Raw genomic sequence first — 23991 nt, forward strand, 5'->3', positions numbered from 1 at the left:
AGGGCAGTACACAGCTCCAGCTGCCGCAAAACCTCTAAGAGGCCAGGCACATGTTGGGCCTGACTCATGATTTGGGGAGCAGTGATGGGGAATCATCTTCTAAACCTCAGTTTCCTGAGACTGCCTCCCCCACCCCGCAGGCTGAGGCACGCCTTTCCCATAGTAATGATTGCTATGGAGGCTTTTATTTCTTCCAAAGCCCAGGGACCCAAGCATCTTTTTGGAGATTTTGGTCCTGCTTTGGGCTGGTATGTGGCCCCCTGTCCCCTCTTACTCTGGGCTAGACAGGATAAAAGGGACTTGGCAAAGGATGGTCCTCGAAGTTGGCTGGGATCTTCTTACTGTCTTCAGGAAGAACCCAGCATGGCCTCTTCCATTTCCATGCCCAGGAGACTTAGAAGGGACACAGGTAGCATCTCAGGGATGCCCTGTCTTTTTATTTTAGAGAACACTTTTTGTCTTTATTCTTGTGCGTACGTGCGTGCGTGCGTGCGTGCGTGCGTGTGTGTGTGTGTGTGTGTGTGTGTGTGTGTGTGTGTGTGTGTGCATGTGTGTGTGGTCAGAGGACAACTTGCATGACTCAGTTCCGTGCTTCCACCTTGTGAATTCTAGGAACCACACTCAGGTCTTCAGGCTCAGCAACAAGTGTCCCTACCTACTGAGCCATCCTCCTAGCGTGTGTCTCTCTAAAGTAGAGACCATTCCAGAGAAGTAAGCTCCTTAAAAAAGCAAGTGAGAGAGACATAGTTGCCTCCCAGGTCATCCTGTCCTCCCTCTACTCCCCCAGCCACTAAGGGTAAGGTTTTCAATTGAGTCAGCAGTTGGCAGAGTGTGGGCTGGCCTGGTGTGGAGGTGTATCCGAAGCCTGAGATGTGCCCATAGCATTTGTATCTCCCTGTACCCAACTGCCAAACTGGCACCGTTGTGGAGGTGTGTGGGGGCAGAGCAGGGTGGTGCCAGGGAGAGCACTTCACTCTGTGAGCGGGCAGCTTCCTGCTCTGGCCTACTCTCCACCCCATCCTGCATCCCCAGGCCACCAGTACCTTGTCTGTCACAGAATCAGGGCCATGGGAAATGAAGCTAGCAGATGGCAAAGTGCCCTGCAGAGGAGCCTCGGGTGTCCTCAGGGAGGGGAGGCCTGCGGTGGGCCGGCCTGTCTGTCGGAGGAAGCCCTGGCCCTTCTGCAACTGCAGTGGCAGCAGGAAGCCTTCCCAGTGCACCTGCTTCCTCCAGGCTGGTGGGCAGGGGCCCAGAGTGCTCTGCTGCTTTCTGTTCCACCCTGCAGTGGGGGAGGGCTCTGGCTTCCCCTCTTCCTCTGCCTGGCAGTATGGCCTTCAGGCCCTTCCCTGCAGAACTCCCTCCTTTAAAGCGACTCTTTGAAGAGTGTACAGGTCATGAGTGGAGAGCCAGGTCTTCGATGGAAACCACTGTCTTCTACCCAAGCTGTTGCTACCGATGAGGAAGCCCATGGTGTAGGTGAACAAGGAGGATATGGGGGAGGGCTGACCGCTTTCCCTTAAAGTAAGCCCTAACGGCTTGGTAAAGGATGGATCTGAGTGTGAGTCCTAGATCTGCCGCTCGCTGTCAGGAGGCCAGGGGAAAGTCACATGATCTCCTAGGGCTCCTTTTGCTCATTTGTAAAGTAAGGCTTCTGCTGGTGTCCACTTAAAAGGAATGTTGTGAACATCAAATGGGACAATGCTTTTTAGGGGTTGAGCACAGTGCCCAGCGCCAAGAAGATGCTCAGGCCGGGCGTTGGTGGCGCACGCTTTTAATCCCAGCACTCGGGAGGCAGAGGCAGGCGGATCTCTGTGAGTTCGAGACCAGCCTGGACTACCAAGCGAGTTCCAGGACAGCCTCCAAAAAAGTCACAGAGAAACCCTGTCTCGGAAAAAAAAAAAAAAAGAAGAGGCTCAGAAGAGATGTGCTGTTGGGGCTGGATGTGTTGCTCAGTGGCAGACTGCTTGTTGAGCATGCGTGAGGCCTGGGGTTGATTCTCCAGCACTGAGGAAAAGAAGTTACTGCTGTTATTTCTTCCCTTCTCCTTCATTCCTTTCCCCACCCCTATTCCTTAGATCCCTTGAGGTTGTCCAGGAGAGATCTCCTGAGAGCTGCCTTTTGTGCCTCAGAATAGGCATGAAGAGAGGAGAGACAGTTCTGAGTTTCCTTGTCCTCAGAATAAGGAGGGAGCATTGCCAGTGTTAGCATGAGGGTAGCGGGGACAGGCTGGGAACTTACCTTGGCTACTGATGGTGTTTTAGTTCCTTCCAGACAGTGTCTCTCTTGGAGTTACTTGCTGCTCTTGGGCTTGGATGTCTAGCTTAGACACATAGGCCTTAACTGGACATTCCTGGCCTGAGGTGGATAGGATTATTCTCAGGGTCCCCTTTTCTCCCTCCCTCCCTCCCTCCCTCCCTCTCTCCCTCCTTTCTTTCTTTCTGGATTAAATTTTATGTGCATTGGTGTTCTGCCTGCATGTATGTCTATGTGAGGGTGTCAGATCCCCTGGAACTGGAGTTTTAGACAGTTGTGAGCTGTGATGTAGGTACTGGGAATTGATCCCGGATCCTCTAGAAGTACTCTTAACTGCTGAGCCACCTCTCCAGCCCAAGCTCTCCTTTTCTTAACATAGTGGATTGTGGTAGCTAAGGGAGGTTGGTGGGTGCTGGTACTGCGGACAGTAAAACCCAGCCTGGTCTCCCTGAGTGACAGATGTCTTTAGGGCTGAGGGTAGACAGTCTCTTAGCAGATTTCTCCTCTTTGAAAACAAATGTTTCTAGCTATTATCTCTTTCTCTTTTTCTTTTTTTATTGACTATTTAGCCATCTTTACAATAAAAACAAACAGTAAGTAACAAATGCACAGCAGAATAAATAGCAAAGTGTGTCTATTGTGTCTAATTCACACCATTTACAAAATTATTATGATCACCATTTGCATGCTATTTCTGTTCTAGTTCTTTTTGATTGATGTCATTTTGTGTGGAATTTTCCATATGGTTTCATTGTCCACATCTTTGTCAGCTTAAATGGCAGCATAGCTATGTGTTGGGTTGAAGCCATTGTTTACCTAACCATCTCTGATTCTAGTTCCTTGGGTTATTTACAGTTTGTTGTTATGTAGAGTGTATCTATGAAAAAAATGCTTACACGAACTTGTGGGTTTTCTTCTCACTTTGTTTCTTGAAGCCAGCTCATTGGACATACATTTCTTCAGATGAGCTGACTAGACCAGAGGATGATGCATTTTCAGCAAGTCCCTGCCTTCCTTATCTGGGTCCCATGGCAGGGAGTTTGCTATCTATTCATTGTTGCTAAGTTTGGAGATTACACCTCTCTTGTTGGTGTCACATCTCTGAGACTCAGGATGGACAAGCCTTATTCTCTTTGGTGTATATGTGGGAAAGAGACCAGATGGGAGTGAGCTTTGGGCCAAGAACCCTGTCATCCACCCGTTTCCAGTATGGTCATGTGACAAACACTTTCAAGTGCCTAATGGTATGATGGGTAAGAGAGAGTCCTGTTGAAGAGGAAATCCCAAGAACCCTCCTGGCTGTGAATGACAGCCCTGCCACTTACTAGCTGGGAACCTCTCAGTAACTCTCCCTTTTCCTTCTCTGTAGCATGGGTTGCTATGAGGAGAGTGCCTAAGTGCCTGATCCTGAGCTTGATTCAGGAGAATGCTCAGGAGTGGTGGCTTCCTGTCTTTCTCTTCCAAGGGAAGTAGTCAGAAATGACACAAGAGAGAGGTGGCCAGGGTCTCAGAAGGTGATGGGGACATACTGGAGTCTCCCCATTACAAGTTCAGAAACTCAGTTTGCAGGACCCTCATGGTTGAAGGAGAGATCTGACTCTGCCAATAGTCCTCTGATTACACATGCTCTCACATACACGCATACATCAGTAAAGGTAATAAAATGAAAAGAAATAAGGTGGAGGCATGATTGAGAAAGACGTTCTGATGCTAACCTCTGGCCTCCATACTTTTCTGCATGGGTGGGGACACCCACACCTACACATAAATAAATGAATGGAAGAATGAATCAATGGATGAAAGAAAGAATGAGTGGATGGATAAATGAGGAGATTTATGTTAAATACCTTGTATAGGGTCCATCTCAATGTAGGCATTCCTCATTCAGTAACTAATGTTAGAAATGGCTGGAATTTCTAGAGCAGAAATGTGTCAGGAGCAAGAGTCCTTCACTCTAGGAACCCTTGGTCCACAGCAAGTCCCTAATTCTAGGAGAAACATGTTTTTATATCTAGGGGGACTGTTACAGTGGCATTGCCACCAGCTCTCTTCTATGTTGGGTAATGACAGCCTGCTCCTGGGCCCAAGCAGTTGTAAGGAAGAGAGGAGAGAGTCAGGCAGCTCTTTCCCAAGGCACAGAGGCAGCTTCCTCTGGGGTGGTCCCCACATGCTGAGTGATGCGTCCCACAGAAGCAGGAGCAGAGGAATGAACCAGATGTCGAGTGGCCAGTGTCCTTCTGGGTCAGAGGGGACCTCCCTAGACAAAGAGCAAATGAGTTAAATAAATCTAAAGTTGGTAGCATATTAGCTGGATAGGAAGGCAGAGGTCAACAGAGCCAATTAAAAATAGTGGAGGGGGCTGGTCAGTGGTAGCACACACCTTTAATCCCAGCACTCAGTGGCAGAGGCAGGTGGATCTCTCTGGGTTCCAGGCTAGCTTGGTCTACATAGTGGTTTCCAGGACAGCCAGGGCTACATAGAGAAACCCTGTCTTGAAAAACAAAAACAAAACAAAACAAAACAAAAAAAAAAAAAGGAAGAAGAAAAAAGTGGAGGACTAGGGCATGATAGTTCATAGGTGGAGCCCTTGCCTCGTATGTGTGTGGCCCTAGGTTCCAGCCCTAGCATTTCAAAACAAAACAACTTTCTAACCATTTACTTATCACAGTCAGTTATAGGAATAAGCCGATCTCCAATTCCATAGAATCAGAGTGATTCTTTGGTGAAGCCTGTCCTAGGCAAGGGCAGACTCTGTGTTGAGGGTCAGAAGGACCGGCAGATGGGAAGGCTTTGCCACTCTCGACCTCGTTCCTGGACAGCGACCTGGGCTGTGGGTAGAAGGGAGAGGTCTCTGCCTCCTGGAGAATCAAGGGCTTGGGTGACACTGGCTGACTCCTCCAATGCTGGGTCTGGAGGTGACTTTATCCATTATCTAGACCACTCTGGCTCCTGCTTCTCCAGACAGGCCCAGAGGGGTGAAGGATCTCATCCGAGGACACACAGCTTCCTAGTCTTAGAATTCTCTGTCCAATACCCACCTGGCTTTTGTTTTCTTCCCACAGTTTATTCCTCTCTCTGAGGAATGTAACCTGAGGGTTTTGTTGTTGTTGTTGTTGTTTATTATGTATACAATCTTCTGCATGCCAGCAGAGGGCACCTGATCTCATTCAAGGTGGTTGCCGGGAATTGAACTCAGGACCTCTGGAAGAACAGTCAGTGCTCTTAACTGCTGAGCCATCTCTCCAGCCTCCGTGATCTGAGTTTTGTGATCTTTCCTCCTTCCTTCTGTCCTCCTTTCCTCTTGTTACCCACAGCATTTGTCACAGCGGGTCCTGGCCTTTAGGAAGACTCGGAGTCATTGAGAGGCCCTGCCCCTATTTCTTCTCTGACTCGGGGTGCAGGCTGACTTCAGCACTATGGCCTTTTCATCGCGATTTGCCTTCTGGGAGCAAAAGGGAAGTTGGATTTCAAAATCTTTGTTCTCTTATGTGCTTGGCATGGTGAAGCTAGAGACGATTTGGAGCATGTGTGTGCATTTGGGGTGCAGGGAGGGTTACCAGCGGCTTTTGGGAATCTCTTTCTGTCGTAATGAGCTGTGCTGAGTCACTTTCCTCTCTGAGCTCCACCTCTAGTAAGCTGAGCTGCCTTTTGTGCCACTGGTGCCCCTCCAAGTTAATCCCTCCACACCCTTCTCCAGCCTGTGGCTCAGACAGCCCTGGGACTGTGGGGTCCTGGGAAAGGCTCGACCCTGATGCCGTTGGAACTCAGATTCCCTGAGACTGGGGCCTGAGGTGGGCAGAAGAATCAAGGAGCTGGGAGCGGGGGCATCAGGCCAGTTGGCATCTGGGTCCAGAGAGTAACTGAGGCTGGCAGGCTTGGGCATGCCTTTGTGCATATGCACAGTCTCTGGCTGGACAATGACCTACAGCAGCCAGAACCTTTAGGGAGGGGGAGGGGGCGTGAGTCAGCCTGAGGCTAAATCCAGAGCTGAGCTCAGACCTGAGCCCAGTGTCGCAGACACTTTGGGGGGCAACCAGTGTTCCCAATGCCTCACCTTGGAGAGCAGCGGTTTGGGACCCCAAGCACAGGCTACTGGAGAAAGGACAGATTTGGAGCTGGTGAGAATTTCAGAGTGAACTTAGAATCTGGGCCATAGCTAAACCAAGCTAACAGTACTGTGTGCGCTAATGAGAGTGTCTTTGTGGTTTGGGAATACTTACTATCCTCTAACCTGTCTGCCTAGTGGCTAATGCATGGCGATCCCTGTGGGGAGGGGCGATGGCCATTGGAGAGGAGAGCATCAGGTGCAGACCTAGCCACCCTGCAGAGATCCTCTCTATCCAGCCCCTCCCTTCTCTGCACAGACCCCAGTTTCTGAAGTAGAAAGGTTTTCTCTGAGTATTTGCCGTCTTCCCTTTGTCTGTGTCAGTGAGGACTAACTGAACCCTGGACCCAATGAATATGTTTCGTGGACAAGGTACAGCTTCAATACTGCAGTGTCCAGGCATTGCTAATTGGAGCTCAAAATGACCACGGACCCTGGTTGAAAATGGACAGCCCCATTTGGCTATTGGATAATTGATCCTGGATGTTGCTAAGAATATCTTCTGCTAGAGATCAGGCTTCTTCCTGGGCGCCTATCTCCCTTACTGTGCAGGGAAAGCAAGGCATGCTGGGGGTGCTGCGGGCTTAGGGACAGAGATGCCCAGGGAAGGAAGGACCATTAAATTCCCTGGGCCTGCCTGGGCTTTAGGAAGGAGCGACGCTGGAAGAGCAAGCTCTTCTGACATTGGGGCACAGTCCCTTGGAGTCCGTGTTCAGTCGGTCTCTGAACTGGAAGAACCTTCAGAGTATCGACAGCATCAGTACTTTCCCCAGACAGTGTTTCCCCTGACCCTGTGCCTCCCGCCTGACTCGGTCTACTGCTTCTGCTGTAACACAAACGCCTGCCCCAGGCAGACAGATCTCTCCTCCATACTTCACCTTACCTTGGGGTTCCTTCCCGCATCTGCATGGCTGGCTATTTTGTGACTCCGAGGCCATGATGTGGACTTCTGAGCTCCTGAGCTGGTGGCTGAGCCCCGAGCATCCTTACATTTTTACTGCCATGGAGATTCTTAGTTCTTAAAACACTGTCTCTCGGCAGTTTCAATCACAAGTAAAGTGGTATCTTCCTCAGACCCCCAGCAACAGCACTGCTCTGCTTCTCAGAGACAAAAAGACCCCTAGATCTTTTCGTCCTGGTAGCAGGTCTCCCAGCTTGGCTCTGCCAGTGACTTCTCTGTCTGCTCCCTCAGGTTAAAGAGGAGGACAAAACTCTGCCAAAACCTGGCTCTCCTGGCAAAGAGGAAGGGGCTGTAAGTGCTTCCCTGAGATGTGTGTGCACATGTATGTATGTATGTACGTGTGTGTATGCGTGTGTGCACATGCACGAGAGTGTGGGTGTGTGTACATGTATCTGGTGGGTTGGCCCCGTCCCTTCCAGGGTTGCTGGGTGGTTAAAGGGAATGCTAATAATGGGGTGGAAAGTGCAATATGTGTGGCTCTACTTTAGGGTCTGAAGTGGGAGGGTCTGCCTCTGTCCTCCCCCAGCCTCCTTTAGTTGCCTACCTTCAGCTTTGGTTTCTTGGACCGTTTGTTGCGGGCAGTGCTTAGGTGGGTAAACTCTCAGGTCAGTGAGCACCGACCATATGAGAACTCAGCTGTTAGGACTCTTCAGCCTGCACCGGGTGGCCCAAGACAAGGGCACAGATGGATTCACTGCAGCTGCTGCTGCTGCTTCCACCCCACCCCACCCGTCAGTGGCTTTGTGCACAACCTGGAGGCTGCCCACAGCTGCCCAGTGTCACCAGCCCCCTACCACCTTGGGACAGAGACCCTGAATGAAGCTGGACTCTTACAGGGTGAGGCGAGACAGCTTCTGAGCAGTGGTCCAGATGTGTGTCCAAGAGAGGGATGCATGGTGGGCAAACTGGAACACGAAACCATGCTCCCTTACCCCAAATGGTAGCTGTCCTAGCTGTCTCTGCTTCCTTGGATAATTTGATTATCTAGGCAAGTGGCTTCCTTTGGGCCTGTAAACAATCCTGGAGGGCCAAGGCTAACCCATGGTTTCAAAAGGATGTGTTTGAGTGTGCGAGGAAGGTTCTTTCTTTCTCTTTCAAAAATAGCATGTAAAGTGCTTAGGAGAGTGTCTAGCAGGCAAAGTACGATGTATGTGTTAGCAATTACTATCATGTCGTCATCGTCTCCTGTGGGGGAGGGGATGGGAGCCAGGAATTGGAAGGGAGAAAGACCTGGCAGTTGGCACTATGGCCAGTTCCACGTTACTGTGGCATGCCACTGAATTCTCTTGGCCTAAGAAGCTTTAGAAGAGCCACCACCCAGCCCTCCCTCTTCACCCCTGCAGCAGAACCTCCCTAGAGCAGAGGCCTGGACTGAGACTCAGCTGTGCTCAGGAGGTGAGGTGACCTCGGCATGTGGCAGGTCTGTCATCTGTGCGCCTATAAACAGGCATGGCAGCTAGACCTTCACAGCAGTGTGATCTAAAATCAGTTGCTCAGGGGATGGAGGACTGAGCTACAGCTCAGTGAGTAGCATGTCACTGGTCAGCCCCTGAAATAACCTGTATTCTCCCCAGGCAGTGTGGCTAGCTTTGCAGGAAACTCTGCCCTGCCATTAGCCGGAGTGACCTTCCTAGTGGCCACCTCAGGCGGTTCCTGGCAGAGTGTCAGGGAGGGAGTGGGATCCCTAGATGGAGAGTGCCAACGAACACCAGGCGTTTCCTGGGTGCCCAGAGGCTGGGTGGCCACCCAGCTGAGCCAGGACACCCATCTCCAGCAGTGCAGCTGTGGCTACTGGGATACCTAACCCTCTGTGGGCCTGAGTTGCCTCCCCTTCCTCCCATCTTCCACACATGCCCTCTGAGAAGCAGGAGTCACTAAGCCCACGAGAAGTTTTCAGGAAGGAAACACCAGCCCTGGATCTGCAGCTCTTCAGAGTGTAGGTGAAGGAGAGACAGTGACCACAGGCCAGAGGAGCTGGGTTGGGGGAGAAACTTGACTCAAGAGGAGGACTCATCCCTTTCTTTCTTCAGGATGTCAGGCTGTGGGTCTGATCGCCTAGAAGTGAACGATGAAGAAGTAGGGATGGCAAAGGCAGGGAGCCCCGTGGAGATAGATAGCCTAAGACTGGTGGTGGGAACTGTCTTCTTGGTCTCCTCCCCTTCCGGTTCTGCTGTGTTGGCTGTGACCCTGGCATAAAGACCAATTCTAGGGTGCTCATGGGCTTTGGGGTCATTTGTGTTGTGTCTCCAGCTCCCCTAATACCTTCTGGGGGGCAGTGAGATGGTTTGTGAGAAAGAGAAGTCAAACTTTCTGATGCAGTTCTGTCTACATGTCTAGACTCTGGAAGGTGGGGAGAGGAGTCCTGGGGGGACAAAGGGAGCTTTTGGATCTGTGTGTTGTTCTGTGGGTGAATCTGTCTTGGGGCCCGAGACTTGCACCCCTTGCACCCTGATGGGTAGGGATGTGGGGTGCTATTCATGCCTACCTGTATTTATGTGACTGTAGCTAGAGGGCAGCAGTAAGGACAGCAGTGGGCCGCCTACAAGTCCTCAGCCTGCCACCAGCCCTGTACCCTCAGAGACTTCCCAGAGAGCAAAGAGCCCCGAAGCCACACTCACTATGAATGGCCTGGGGGCTGCCTCCACCGCAAATGAAGAGGCCCCAGGTCTGTCCCGGAAGCGGGTGGCGAATGCAATGAGGAAGGTGGTAAGCAAGGTACTGCCTGGTGACGAGGAGCCTGGGAATGCCAAGGAGCCTCCGGGCCGAGGAGCCAAGTCCCCTGAGCACCCGCCTCGTGGCAAGAAGGGAGAAAAGGCAGCCTCTAGTCCCAAGCCCCCGCCGCCACCGCCTCCTCCTCCTGCTCCACCAAAGCCTGAAGCGAAGAAGGAGGCAGTTAAGGATGAGCTCTCTATGGGCCTGCGCAGTCTGATGTCTCGGGGCCGAGGCAAGGACCACAAGTCCCGCAGCAAGCAGCCTCCTGGGAGAGGAGAGAAGGCCCCGAGCCAGGAGCCAGGCTCCCCAGAAAAGCCAGGCTCCCCAGATGTGGTGGATGCCCCAAAGAAAGCAGGATCCCCAGCCAAGCCGGAAACCCCAAATAAGCAGTGTTCCCCAGCCCCGGCACAAGAGCTGGTTGACCCAGACTCGGCTGGCCCGAAGTCAAATGCCTCTGGAGAGCAGCAGGCCAACTCACCAGCCTTGGGTGTGCGGCAGGAGGTACCCGAGTGTGCCACTAACCTCCCATGTCCCTCACCACTCCTGCTTGAGTGGCTTCCTCAAGCCTGAAGGAGCCTCGCATGATCCCAATTGGCCCAGGGTTGTGTGCCCACCATGGCAGGGGCTGCATGACTTGCATTAACCCTGTGCTAGCTAGCACAAGTGATGGCCTGGTGCTCTGGCTTGCTAACCAGCATGCTGCAGGCCTTTCCTTGAGAGTCGAGACCTGGTCTCCAACTACACAAAGCTAGCTTGAGGCACCATACCCAAAGCTAAGGTTTAGAGTCTCCACAGATGAGTGCGGTGTGGAAGCAGTGTTAAGTCAGATGACCCAGGCTCACATCCACAGGCACACTCCTGTGAGACTTCAGCAGAGTCCACCGCTAAGATCCTATCTGTCAAGTGGGGAGTTATAATGTGGGCCCTTAGTCCCTTCTATGAAGTCTTAAGTACTGGGAATTAGTCATTTTTATATTTTGGAATATTTTATGGTATATATACAAGTAGCTACCTGCAACAAACGTGATTATTTCCAAAGCAAACCCATGAGTATTCTCACTATAGGAAGACAAAGGATCAACAGTTTTGCCACCAAAATAACTAAGAAAAATCTTTTGATCGGGGGACTCTTTGGAGTTTTGAATGACAAACAAGGTGTGATACTTGCTTTGGAGGGTGGCTGTGCTGACTAGATATGGTACAGGTTATATATGTCCAGTCTGCTCCCTGACACCAGGTACCCACAAATAGGTAGGACTGGCAGTGATACTGACGACATTTCTTAATGCCATCACTGCTTTCTTCAGGCCTGGCCTGGGTGGCAGGTAGGCAGAGTGAACCCCTTTGTGTCTGCATCGCCCCTTCTTCACAGGTGATGGTACCTTAGCTGCTCTTGAGTTAGAGACAGTTCTTTTCAAGCTCCTCCACCTTGTGGGTCCCGCTGAGGTCTCACAGGACATGTGTTGGGGGTTGGACATTTTCTTCCTGCTTCCTGAGCTTTCTCGGGTTTCTTGTAGCGAGGAGAGGACTGAGGTAGATGCCAGGGCACAGCCTGAGGGACCTTGAGGCACTCACTGGGCACTTCCTCTTGGTGTCCACCTTTCCTGGAAGTGGCCTTGCCCCCATTCTTCCTGGGCATTGCAGGATGTAGAGGAAAGCCAACTGCCCTCCTTCCCCATCCTCCTGGCTGCTCTGCCAGGGCAGTGTATTCCTGGCCCCCAGGGGAGGAAGAGTTGGCAGGGGCCTTCTGGTCTGATGATCTGGGTAGGAGCTGAGCTTCAGCTCCTGGGGAACCTATAAGTAGCCAGGGAGTGTCATGTGCCTGTCCAGGGTTGTTCCCGTCTCCCTCCAGCTCTCTGTACCTTCTCTATGCACAGGGGTGGAGTCGGAGCTGAGACAGGTCTTGACCTGGAGGTCATCTCTTGTACATCCTGGGACAGGAGTGAATGGAGGATGACAGGGTCATTTAGAGCTCACAGTGGTTAGGGAAGCAGGAGGAAGTAACCCCAGCCCTCACAGGCATTGCCCCTTCCCTTTCTGTGTCATGTAGTTTCAAAACTCAAGTTAGTACTTGGCTTGTCTCCCCAACGCTGCTCCACTTCGGCACTGGGTCTCAGTGGCTCCCTGGGCTGAGAGCTTGGCGTGCCGCGCCTCCTGCTGTCCCCTGAGACAGAACTAATAGTGGTTTAACCTTTAGACAGGAGCTGACCCTGAGGTCCGGCTGAGTCCCGCAGAGGAGGCACACCAACGACTTGAGAGGATCTTCACAGCTTCTGTAATGCTCCTTCTTGTGTGTGGGTTCCCAGTGTCTGGCTCTCTTGTTCCCAAAGCTGAACTCTGTGTGTGTGTGTGAGAAGGGGCTGGGGGGAGAGGGAGTAGAAAAGAGAGAGGGAGAGAGAGAGATGATAGAACGATGATACAGGGGAAACAACTGTGGCTGTCCATGAACCCTCACGATGGCTCTGGTTAAGGAAAAGAAAACTGAATTCTATGGAGTATTGCTACTCCAGACAACCTAGGGCCATGGCCATGCAGGGGCCCTTCATAGCTGGGGATCTAGTCTCCTTCTGCAGCCCTGGTCTCCTACTTTGAAGACAGTCATTGGTGTTAGGGCCTGGTGTGTGACAGGGCAGGAGTAGATGCTTCCCATTTTGATGCCCAGTATATAGATCCATGTAGGCATATCAATTAAACCTTCTCATTTCTAACAGGCAACATCCAAAGCTTGCCTGGCTCCAATTTCTTCCAGAAAGATGTTTGAAGGCTTTAAGTAAACAGGCTGTAATGTAGAGGTCAAGGCGGCTCAAGAGTTGGGCAGCTGGCAGGCAACCCTGAGGTTGGAACTGGGTAGAATGATACCTCTGTTTGCCGTGTGGCCATTGTGCCTGCCCAGGAGTATTGAGGAAGGCGTCTTAGATTTAGACTGTAGTTGTCCTGCGCTAGCTCTAAGATATAGCATGGGGAGTGGCACCCTCCACACACATGTGTTTAGGGAGGAGAAACTGCATTCTCTTGGTGTTTGGTAGCCACAAGGAAGCTGACAGCTTGGTAAAAAGCAGAGAGTTTCAGGGGACCCTGGTCTGCCAGGGTCATGGAAAAGGAAGATTAACCCAGGGTGGACTGAATAGCCGGTCCAGGAGAGGCTAGAGGCAGAGGGACAGATACCTATGTGCTACAAGGAGTGACCCACAAAAGCCTTTCCTCTGGAGGGTCTGGTGATAACAAGAACCCCCCAGATACCCCTGGTGGTCTGGCCTCTCTTGCCTGGTCAGCACCCTAGTCCTGGGCAAGTACTTTTAACCTCCACAATGTATCTTGAACAGAGTGCTGGCTCACTGGACCCCGGGTGTCTCTTGGATGGGGCCCTGCAGTGGTTTCTACCTGTCTTCACCTTTCTCTCTCTTTCTCTCTTTGCTTGCTCCTGGTAGCTGGACCCTGAGGCCGCCTCTCCTGCCCACAGCCAGGTAGGGTGCTCCTGCCCCACCCAGGAGCCCTCTGCTTTCTCCGGTGACAACCCACCACCCCCATCTTACACCTGGGCAGGCATCTGTGCTCGGGCCTCCTGCTGGAGTGTAAGGCCTCTTTCCCTCCATGTTCCCACTCTGTAGTAGGGGACCCAGGGGAGCTGAGATGGTGCAGCTGTGGCCCTTGGGGAGCATCATGGCCTCAGCTTTGCCTCCTGTGATTCTCAGCCATTGGAGCCCAGGTCACTCTGGGTAGGAAAAAACCCAGAAGACCCTTCTTCCTCCCCTTAGCCCCAGCTTGAAGATGAGATGGTCTCTGTCTCCACCTCATGGTTAGTGTGAGAAACTTGTTCTCAGACACTCCCTAAGGAAGCTGGTGGCCATGACCCTGACCCTTTGACATCACTCTAACACTTGGCCATAGAATGTGCTCACTCAAGACAAAGGTTTCAGCTGGTTCATGTTTTGTTTTTATGAGACAGAGTCTCTCTGTGTAGTCCTGACTGTTCTAGAACTTACTTTGTAGGCCAGGCTGGCCTTGAACTCAGAGATCCACCTGCCTCTGCCTCCTGAGTGTTGGGATCAGTCCTTCAAATATTAAAAAATAAAACCCAGTATTTTAAATTTTTTCTCACTTTGACAAATCAAGACATTGACAGTTTTGTTATGATCAGCCTACCGATCTCCCCCCTTTTCAAATCCAGAAATGTGCTGAAGACTATACAATACGCTGCTTACATGTTCTTGCCGTTTTCTGACCCTTCATCCAGGGTTCAGTATCACAGGGTCTCATGAGGAAGGGACACACTTAGGGTAAGAATCCGGAGGTTGCCAGCTGGGGAGAGTGTTGGAGCCAGTGCAAGTCTGAAAGCCGGTCTGCTAAAGTGGCCAGCCTCCCTCAAAACACCAGCTATCGTATTGTTGGTACCTTGCCACATGCTGCCAAGGGGCCTGGTAACATGGTAGCCAAGTCCCTTGCTTGTCCCAGCTCCTGTGGTGCTGCTGCTTCCTAGCTCAAGTTTTTTGTTTTGTTTTTCAAGACAGGGTTTCTTTCTTTTTTTGAAGATTTTATTTATTTAGTATACAGTATTCTACCTGCATGTCTGCCTGCAGGCCAGAAGAGGGCACCAGATCTCCTTATAGATGGTTGTGAGCCACTATGTGGTTGCTGGGAATTGGACCTCTGAAAGAGCAGCCAGTGCTCTTAACCACTGAGCCATCTCTCTAGAGTTCCTCTGTGTAGCTTTGGAGGCTGTCCTGGAACTCTCTCTGTAGACTAAACTGGCCTTGAACCCACAGAGATCCACCTACCTCTGCCTCCCTAGTGGTGGGATTAAAGATGTGCGCCACCACTGCCCAGCTTCAAGTGTTCTTATTAGAGGGTATCAGATCTGATAGCCCCGTTCTGACAGTGCTTATAAATGCTTATTTTGATTGGTGATCTCTGGGGACCTCCAGGGGTGTCCCAGCCTTTTCAAACCCTTTCAGTGTTCCTGTAATTGACAGATCAGCACTGACTTCATGCCCATGTTGTCCTGTGCCCTCATGTGACATTCATATGTCCACTAAGTTTGTACAGCTACTGTCTTCCAAGTAGGGCCTTTGTAGACTATAACTTGGAGTCGGGCACTATCGCCTTGCCCACACAGAGCATCTTCAGGCTAGAGCCCATGGCCTCTTATTCCATAAGGCAGAATCCTAGGATGCAGGAAATGGCTCTTCCCAGCCTAGGGGAAGAGGCTTTTCTTTTTTTTTTTTTTTTGGTTTTTCGAGACAGGGTTTCTCTGTGGCTTCGGAGGCTGTCCTGGAACTCGCTCTGTAGACCAGGCTGGCCTCGAACTCACAGAGATCCGCCTGCCTCTGCCTCCCGAGTGCTGGGATTAAAGGCGTGCGCCACCAACGCCCGGCTGGGAAGAGGCTTTTCTTTTGGCATGAAAGAACCCATGACTGTGGCCCAAAGTTCAGGGCTTGAGTCAGGGTACAGATCTCACAGGCTCCCAGGGAGGAGGGGATAGAGCAGCCGGAGACTGAGCCTGGTGACTTGCTTTCCTGGGGCTGGTTCTCTTGGCCACAGTACTCCTGTGTCCCTGGACCCTCAAAGTTGGTATAATCCCTAATCTCTTTGTCTTTGTCCTCAGCACTCCTGGCTCCCTACCCCTCTTTCCTGACCTCACCTCCCTGCGTAGCCCCATGTCCTGAGGCTCCCTCCTGACTTTCCTATATGCCCAAGGGCTCAGCTTGAAGCCTCTCTTCCCTTGTCTCCTCATTCCTGCTGTCCACGTCTCTCTCTCTCTCTCTCTCTCTCTCTCTCTCTCTCTCTCTCTCTCTCTCTCTCTCTCTCTCTCTCTCTCTCTTTTTTAATGCAGTGTCTGTTTATTCCCTCCTTCCTTCTGCTAGGCCAAGACAGAAGACCAGATTGCAGCTGAAGAGGCCTGGTATGAGACGGAGAAGGTGTGGCTGGTCCATAAGGATGGGTTCTCCCTTGGTGAGTCTCTGGAGGTTGGGATAAATGCAGGGCTAGACTCAGGGCTGGCAAGGAGAATGCCTCTACTTCTGGTAAGGGCTGGGATGAGCAAGGAGAGGCTGGTGAGCCAGTGGGAAGAAGGCAGAACCACAAAGGTCCAGGGAAAATAGTAGAATTTCACAGGCCCAAGTCCAACTATCCCTGCTCTGCAGCCAGCCAGCTCAAGTCGGAGCAGCTCAGCCTACCTGAGGGGAAGGTGCGTGTGAAGCTAGACCACGATGGAGCCATCCTGGATGTGGATGAAGATGACATAGAGAAGGTTGGAAGGAGGCTGCTGGCCAGGGAGGGGGAGGACACAGGCAGGGCAGGCCTGTCCTCTGGGATGGAGATGGGATCTGCATCTTCATTGTCTGTCTTCCCAGGCTAATGCTCCCTCATGTGACCGGCTAGAAGATCTAGCCTCACTGGTGTACCTCAACGAGTCTAGCGTCCTGCACACACTGCGCCAGCGCTATGGGGCTAGCCTGCTACACACTTATGCTGGCACTAGCTTGCTTGTCCTCAGCCCGAGAGGGGCCCCTGCTGTGTACTCAGAAAAGGTGTGCCTTCCTATGGACCTACCTGCCCATGCCCTACCCTTTCTGCTCTTCCTCTTTGGTGCCCACTGGGTTACTGCCCACTCTCATTGTTGACCTTGGGGGGAGGAGTCAAAGGGTGGGGACAGAAGGATATCCTGCAGTCTTTAATAGAGTGGGTGGATATCTGCATCTCCATGCATGGCCTTGCCCTCAAAATACCTGGGCATCTGTAGAATGGCAGTACAGAAATATGCAAGCCCTAGAGGTTTGACTGGGTGTGCCTGGCCCTAAAAGCCTCCTCCTTCACTCCCTGCCTTTCCTGTTCAAGGTGATGCACATGTTCAAGGGGTGTCGGCGGGAGGACATGGCACCCCACATCTACGCCGTGGCCCAAACTGCATATAGGGCAATGTTGATGAGCCGCCAGGACCAGTCCATTGTCCTTCTGGGTAGTAGTGGCAGTGGCAAGACTACCAGCTTCCAGCATCTAGTGCAATATCTGGCCACCATTGCTGGCACCAGCGGGAGCAAGGTGTTTTCTGGTGAGGCAGGGGCAACTGGGAAGACAGGCAGGGGCGAGGCAGGGGTGTGGGGAAAGGAGAAAGACGACTCTCCTGGATGCTGGCTCTATTATCCCTGGGTTCCTTATCCCCCTGAACTCACATACCCCAAACCCTGGGCCATTGTTGTCTGGGGCATCTGGGAGTCCATGGCTTTCAGGTAAGCTGTCCCTGGTCTTCCTGATGTCCCCTGTGACTGTGCTCTGCAGTGGAGAAGTGGCAGGCCCTGTACACCCTCCTGGAAGCCTTCGGGAACAGCCCTACCATCATGAATGGCAGTGCCACCCGCTTCTCCCAGATTCTCTCCCTGGACTTTGACCAAGCTGGCCAGGTGGCCTCAGCCTCCATTCAGGTAAAGGACATTGCCCAGACCTAAGGAGCCAAGATGGACCCCTGGTTTCATGCCCCATTAACCTGGAACTCCACCCTGATGAAATGGAGGCCCACAACAGCATAGACAGGGCTGGTCTGTGCTGACCCTGTCCTCCAGATCTCCTTCCCGTCTCCTCCCCACACCCTACTGCTGGGAACTCCACCCTCTCTGCCAACTTTCTAAGACCCGGGGACTTAGGACTTCTCTCAGGCTAGTGTTGCACACTTGTCAATAAAGTAAGGCCCAGGCACACCAGTCCTTTGCCATGCTGAATAACATTTCTTTTTTAAAAATTCCATTTATTCATTTGTGTGTGTGTATGTGTGTATATGCACATACATCCACATGCCATGGCACATATATGGAGGTCAGAGAGCAACTTGCTAGAGTCAGTCATTTCTTTGTTGTGGGTCCTGGGGATTGAATCCAGGTTGTTAGGCTTGGTAGCAAGCGTTTTTGTCTGCTAAACTATCATGCCATCCCCTAAATGAAATTTTCTGCCATAAGCATCCATCACCCAAGGAAGGCTGGTTCCTTGGTACTAAGCATGGTAGTTCCAGGAGTTGGGGACTTTCTTCTTTTCCTGGCTCTGGTTTCTAACTTTTCTGGCCTTGGAAGTAGTAGGTAGTTGAGTGCCTGGATAGTAAGTCTGAGGGTTCTGTGGGGCTGGAGGACCAGGTCCTGGTTCTCACTGCTGAGGCATAGGAGGAGTATGACCATCTTCCTCATTTATGCTATGCCACAGACGATGCTCTTGGAGAAGCTGCGTGTGGCCCGACGCCCAGCCAGCGAGGCCACTTTCAATGTCTTCTACTACCTGCTGGCCTGTGGTGATAGCACCCTCAGGTGAGACGGGATGGGGTGCTCCAGTGGGACTCGGGACTCCACTGACTAGGTCCATTACCTGCTGCTTGCTCGCTCCAAGCTGGGCCTCCGGATGGTGAGACGATAGATACTAGGTTTGCCATTTAGGAATTACTTGGCCCTAAATCTTGGGGTCATGCTGTGGAAAAGGGACACAACTGGCTCCTCAGTGTTGAGAGATCTCTGGGTCTGGGGAAGAAGTTCACCTGGATGAAGGTGGTATGGCTTGTCTGCAGTTTCACAGCCTCTGTAAGCTGAGCTGGTGTGGAAGCCAAGCCTCCTCCAGTCCCCTCCAGCTGGCCCTCAACCCCCCCCCCCCCCCCGCCCTGCCCCACTGGATGTCCCTGCCATGTTCTTCCATATATGCCTTCAGACTGGCTCCCTGCTCAAGCTCCAGGCCTCCTCTCCAGCTCCTTTCACAGCAGAGACGCTGTTTGGCCTGCCTACATGTGCCCTTCAGGCAGGCTCCCAGCTCCTTCCCAGGGTTCTGACTACACCCGTTGTCCTGCTGAGGCATCCAGTCCAGTTAGGAAGGTGGCAGATCGGACTGGATGATTGGGGTGATGGGCAGATAGGATGTAGTCTGGAAGCTGTGATTAGTCATCACCCTGAGAGCGAGCCCGTGGCCTGGGGGCCAAACCTCATGCTGATGCCTCATTTGTACCCCTAGGACAGAGCTCCACCTGAACCACTTGGCAGAGAACAATGTGTTTGGAATTGTGCCGTTGGCCAAGGTGAGAGCTGGGCTATGGGGACTGAGTTGGTGGCTCTGGGACTAGAAGCCTCCATTGGCAGGTGGTTCCCCAGGGGTGGGTCTAGCATGGCCCTGTCCCAGAGGGTCCAGTGGTATGGGGAATGCTGGAAGTGAGGCATCAGAGGTTCAGAGACAGCATTCCCATTTACCTCCTAGCCTGAGGAGAAGCAGAAAGCTGCTCAGCAGTTCAGTAAGCTACAGACGGCCATGAAGGTGCTGGCCATCTCCCCTGAGGAACAGAAGGCCTGCTGGCTCATCCTGGCTTCCATCTACCACCTGGGGGCTGCCGGAGCTACCAAAGGTAATGGGCAGCCTGGCCTGTTATCCAGAATGCCTTGGTGGTTCCTACCCAATTGTGTGGTTCATTCTTGTCCCAGACCACCTTCCCCTTCCCTATGCATGCTATGGCTTGTACCATCTCAGTCTTCCACATCTGAGCAGAAGGCTAGAAAAACGTATCTGCCCATGATTGCCTGAGGCTTGGCCTTAGCTGTCAAGACAGACCACAGCGAGCAGCGAGTGGGGGCTGGGGTGTGGGGTTGAGGGATGGAAGGTACTCCCTCAGAGCAGCATCCGAGTGACTGTCTTTCTCATTCCCTTCCTGATAGAGCCCCTTGAGGAGCAAGCTGGTAACTGATCTTGGTGTACCTTGGGGTGTAGGGACCTGCTTGACCATCTTGGTGCTTCTCTGGGCTTCTAGGCACTGGGCTCAAACTCATGGGGGAACTGGTCTAAGGAGATACCCTATGTTAGGGTAGAAGAGGAGTTGCTAGCTTTGCAACTTCTTAGAGCCCCCAGAATATCAGTTTCTCCTTCCCATTCTGCATCCATAACCTGGGGCTTCCTGAGACCAGTTTCCCCATCTTTCAATCCACTGGTTTGGTAGTTGCTGCCGTTTCTCCTGCATGTCAAGGTGGAGGTCACGAGGGGGCAGCAGGCACCTGGTGTTGGCTGGATGCTAGCTTCTGCGCTTGGGATCCATGCTTGTGGAGGGCTGGGCACAATCTGACTTGGAAGAATTGTTCTCTTCCTTGGATATTGCACTGAAGGACCACGACTGTAGCAGCCCTCACCCCCTTTTCCTCTAGCCTTGGAAAAAAGGGTGCTGGATCTGGACAACACTTCTGGCTTTTGCTCTGTCTTCTTGGAGATGTGACAAAGTGAGGACTGCTTTGCAGGAGTTGGGGAGCATGGGTGGCTGTGGGTGCATGCGGGAACAAATGTCGGGTGTCTGGTCTTTATGATACCAGTAGATGACACCTACATCAAGAAGCAGACTATTGGGCAAGAGAGTATGAAGGCGTGTGATTGTGTCTGGAGAGAAGTTCTTGTGTTCTGAGGAATCAGGCCCAGAGTTTCCTCTGATCCCTCTCAGTTGTGACCGCAGATGGAATGCTCTGAGTGTTGGCCAGCGTCTCTCTCTCCTAAATTTGTAGTGTCTCCAATGGATGCGCGTGCGCGCGTGTGTGGGTGTATTCTATGTATTTGTGTGTGTATGTGTGTATTCATGCATACTTGTGTGTTTATGCGTTTGCGTGTGTGCATAAGTGTGTGTGCATATGGTATGTGTGTATGCCCACCTATACGGTAGGACATCTTTTGTGTCTCTTTTCTGTCGGTGTGATGACATCCACAAGCACATTCCTTTGAGACTATGTAGTTTTGTATCTCAGGGCCAAATATGACTGTGTTTTCTTGCCTGCTCATCTTCATAAGCCCTTACCTCCCGCAGTCCCTTCCCAAGAGCCTGGCGGGCTCAGTTGATGACTGTTTGCTAACACACTGTTTTTCTTTGCATGCTGCATGCTGGTCCTTTGCCTTACAGAAGCTGCTGAAGGTAAAAACCTTGTTTCTTGTTAGCTTTCCCTAATTGCTATGATTAGGCACATGTTGGCTCAGGCGCATTTGTCTGTGTGGGCTGTTCCCTTTCCCCTGCGGCTCAGTTGCCTCCCCACTGTTGAGCCATTAAGGTGTCTATGGTCTCCCTTAGGGGCTGGGGTGTCTTAATGTATCCGGGGAAGGGACAGGTGCAGTTGCTCTCTCTTGCTAAACCCCACAGGCACACATGGCTCTAGTGCTCCTGCAGGGTGGGCCTCCTCATCCTCTGACCCTGTCCTCATCCAACTCAAGCTGTACACCTCTGGATTAAAGGGATTTTGCAACTGATTGTGTGCCCTCTAGTGGCAGCAGTGAAGTTAGTGCCTAATTTAGGACCTCTCTTCTTTCTACCCCTAAGGGACTCTGGAAAAGCTGGCAGCTGCTGGCTGTTCTGTTCCCATGTCAAGCTCAAGTAGTGTTATCAGGAAGATGCCAACTCCCCCATCCTGTGGGGTGAGGGTACCAAAAGTCTCAGTGGTTTTCAGTTGTCTTAAGAAGAGCCTAAGATGCTAAATCTTTTGTTTTGTTTAAAACCCTTACCCCACAGCTGGACGTAAGCAGTTTGCCCGCCATGAGTGGGCCCAGAAAGCCGCATATCTGCTGGGCTGCAGCCTTGAAGAGCTATCCTCAGCTATCTTTAAGCATCAACTTAAAGGTGGTACCCTGCAACGTTCCACCTCCTTCCGTCAGGGCCCTGAGGAGAGCGGCCTGGGAGATGGCACAGGTACCTGGGGCCCCTTGGCTAATGAGTAGGATTGGAAGGCCTTGCCTGGGACTTGTTGCCATCCTAGAGGTGGGAGGGGCTATGAGTGAATAGATGTTTCCAGTGCAATAGCCCCAGAATGCTGATGATGTGGGTAGAGAACATTCCTGGGCAGGTGGGGGTGGCCCCAAGGACTGAAGCTACAACTGCTCCTCCTCTTGTTCCATAGGTCCTAAACTGAGTGCTATGGAGTGCTTAGAGGGCATGGCATCTGGCCTCTACAGCGAGCTCTTTACCCTCCTCATCTCTCTGGTAAACAGGTAAGTGTCAAGTGGAACCCAGAGGCGCACCACTTTCTGCTTTAGTAAAAATGGGGTTGATGCTTATGTGGCGACTTAGGCCGGGCTGTCCTCTGCCACCAGAGACTCACTGTAAGCCAGGTGAGGGGGCCCTGGGCAGGGGCAGAGCAGTGGGGCCCAGTGTATGGTAATACCCCATCCAGCTCTGACTCAGACTCTTCCCGCTAAGGGCTCTCAAGTCCAGCCAGCACTCGCTCTGTTCCATGATGATTGTGGATACACCAGGCTTCCAGAACCCTGAGCGGGGTGGGTCAGCCCGTGGAGCCTCCTTCGAGGAACTGTGTCACAACTATGCCCAAGACAGGCTGCAGAGGCTGTTTCATGAGCGTACCTTCCTGCAGGAGTTGGAAAGATACAAGGAGGTAGGTAGCTGCCCAAACCCAACTCTGCCTCACCTTCTGGCCAAGGCGTCCTGGCCAGGGCATCTGCACACGTGCAACACTAATTCCCAGCTCTCTGCCCCCTTCATTTCTGCCCTCCCTGTTTTCTGGAGCAGGAGTTTTGTCCTGGACCTTGGCTGTGCCCTTACTTTGCGGGCAGCCTGTGCTCCAGGAAGCTGAAGGCATATTCTGAGGCCTCCCTTTTCTTCATCTTTGTGGTCTGTCCCACTTTCAGTCTATGAATTACTACAGTGCAGTTCTGCCTCAAGGTGGGCCTGGTGCCTCTTTCCCCAGGTCTCTTAGAATCTAAGGCTTAGATGTTGGCTAGCTATTGAGTCCCTCCTGAAGAGGTCTCTGGGATGGGTTGAGTTCTGGAATTTCTTCCTCCTGTAGAGAGAGGGTATTTGTCTTGATTAAGAGAAGCCCCCAAAGGGAGGGAGGGATGTGACTCTGTCTTCATGAGCTCTAAGGATGATTGTGTGAAATGGAGAGAGGCCTTATTCTGTATTGCCTAATCAACTGCTGCAAATAACATCAGGCTGCAACTGTGGTTTAAGATTATGAGAATTTTAGCTGTCAAAAATGACTGAGTGTTACCTTGGGAGGCAGTGAGCAGTTTGTCCTTTGGGGTAGTTTAGGGGGCCCCTGCATGGAGAGGAGGCATTGGATTTGTCCCAGAGGCCCTGCCTGGTCTGCTCCTGTGGCCGAATACTCTTTGTGGCCCCTTGAGTATTACTGTTGCACCTTCCTTCCTTCCTAGGAGAACATCGAACTGGCATTTGAAGACTTGGAGCCGGCCACAGACGACTCAGTGGCTGCTGTGGACCAAGCTTCCCACCAGTCCCTGGTAGGAAGTCCAGGGATGCCTGGACTATCCTCAACTCTTTCCCGCTCCTCTGCCTCTGCTAGATCCCTCCCAACTGAGCGGCTTGCTGGAGCTGCCACTGTGGGCTGAGGAAGGGTCACACCCACATGTCATGCACTGCTCGACTACAGGGCTCTACCCTTGGGCACTCAGTCTCTCTGGGAAGGTGACAGACACACTCCCCTGCCTAGTGAGTGGGGAACCGCAATCCAGAGTCCCACCCACTCAAGAAAATGTCCCTTCTCTCTTGCTACCTGAGGCTCAGACCCTGTTTTGAGCCTGCCTGAGCCCTCAGTGTATCTGCCCCAAGGCCTGATGTCTGCATCTGTGGGCTGGATGGGGGGTGAGAATCCAAATCTAGAGGATATAGTCATTCCTTCCCACAATCCACCAGGGTCTGGGTAAGGTGGCCGCAGCACCCTTGAACAGGGAAACGGTGTCAGATCTAAAATGTCCCAAGAGGGGCAGACAAGGATGTTAGCCTTCATTCCTCAACCTTGGGAACAAGCTGTCTCCTTGATGATAGTATTTTGGATACCCCATTGCCCGGGGTACTGGCTGGCCTAAGGAGTACTTGCTTTTGGTGACTGCCTTCAGTTTTGGGATTTGCAGCCTGTGGTTTTTGTGGACAGAGATTTATGCTGGGCAGCAGAATTCTTGTTCGACGGAGGTTCCTCCCTCTAGGCTCTTTCTGTTGCCTTGCAGTGAGGCCCTACTG

General features: G+C 52.1%; 1 protein-coding gene across 31 annotated transcripts in view; it reads left to right on the forward strand.

The window, feature by feature from the left end:
* The window catches only part of Myo18a (myosin XVIIIA), a 98877-nt gene that overhangs the window by 37910 nt on the left and 36976 nt on the right, over nucleotides 1–23991 (forward strand). For 5 of the 31 annotated variants that reach the window (XM_040749216.1, XM_040749217.1, XM_040749194.1 and 2 more), the window contains exons 3-20: nucleotides 7551–7610; nucleotides 9825–10532; nucleotides 12229–12306; nucleotides 13460–13603; nucleotides 15893–15980; nucleotides 16172–16278; nucleotides 16382–16558; nucleotides 16866–17079; nucleotides 17307–17449; nucleotides 18216–18316; nucleotides 19005–19068; nucleotides 19245–19389; nucleotides 19697–19717; nucleotides 20914–20925; nucleotides 21514–21690; nucleotides 21899–21989; nucleotides 22198–22390; nucleotides 23169–23255. In XM_040749216.1, coding sequence (XP_040605150.1) covers nucleotides 7551–7610; nucleotides 9825–10532; nucleotides 12229–12306; nucleotides 13460–13603; nucleotides 15893–15980; nucleotides 16172–16278; nucleotides 16382–16558; nucleotides 16866–17079; nucleotides 17307–17449; nucleotides 18216–18316; nucleotides 19005–19068; nucleotides 19245–19389; nucleotides 19697–19717; nucleotides 20914–20925; nucleotides 21514–21690; nucleotides 21899–21989; nucleotides 22198–22390; nucleotides 23169–23255 — 2610 coding nt within the window. Of the gene's footprint in view, nucleotides 1–1280; nucleotides 1473–7550; nucleotides 7611–9824; nucleotides 10533–12228; nucleotides 12307–13459; nucleotides 13604–15892; nucleotides 15981–16171; nucleotides 16279–16381; nucleotides 16559–16865; nucleotides 17080–17306; nucleotides 17450–18215; nucleotides 18317–19004; nucleotides 19069–19244; nucleotides 19390–19696; nucleotides 19718–20913; nucleotides 20926–21513; nucleotides 21691–21898; nucleotides 21990–22197; nucleotides 22391–23168; nucleotides 23256–23991 lie in introns of those variants that run through there. The other 26 variants (XM_021231184.2, XM_021231185.2, XM_040749215.1 and 23 more) reach the window with 18 other exon arrangements.

This window comes from Mesocricetus auratus, unplaced genomic scaffold (assembly GCF_017639785.1).
Source record: "Mesocricetus auratus isolate SY011 unplaced genomic scaffold, BCM_Maur_2.0 Super-Scaffold_100007, whole genome shotgun sequence".
NCBI classification, from domain to species: Eukaryota; Metazoa; Chordata; class Mammalia; order Rodentia; family Cricetidae; genus Mesocricetus; species Mesocricetus auratus.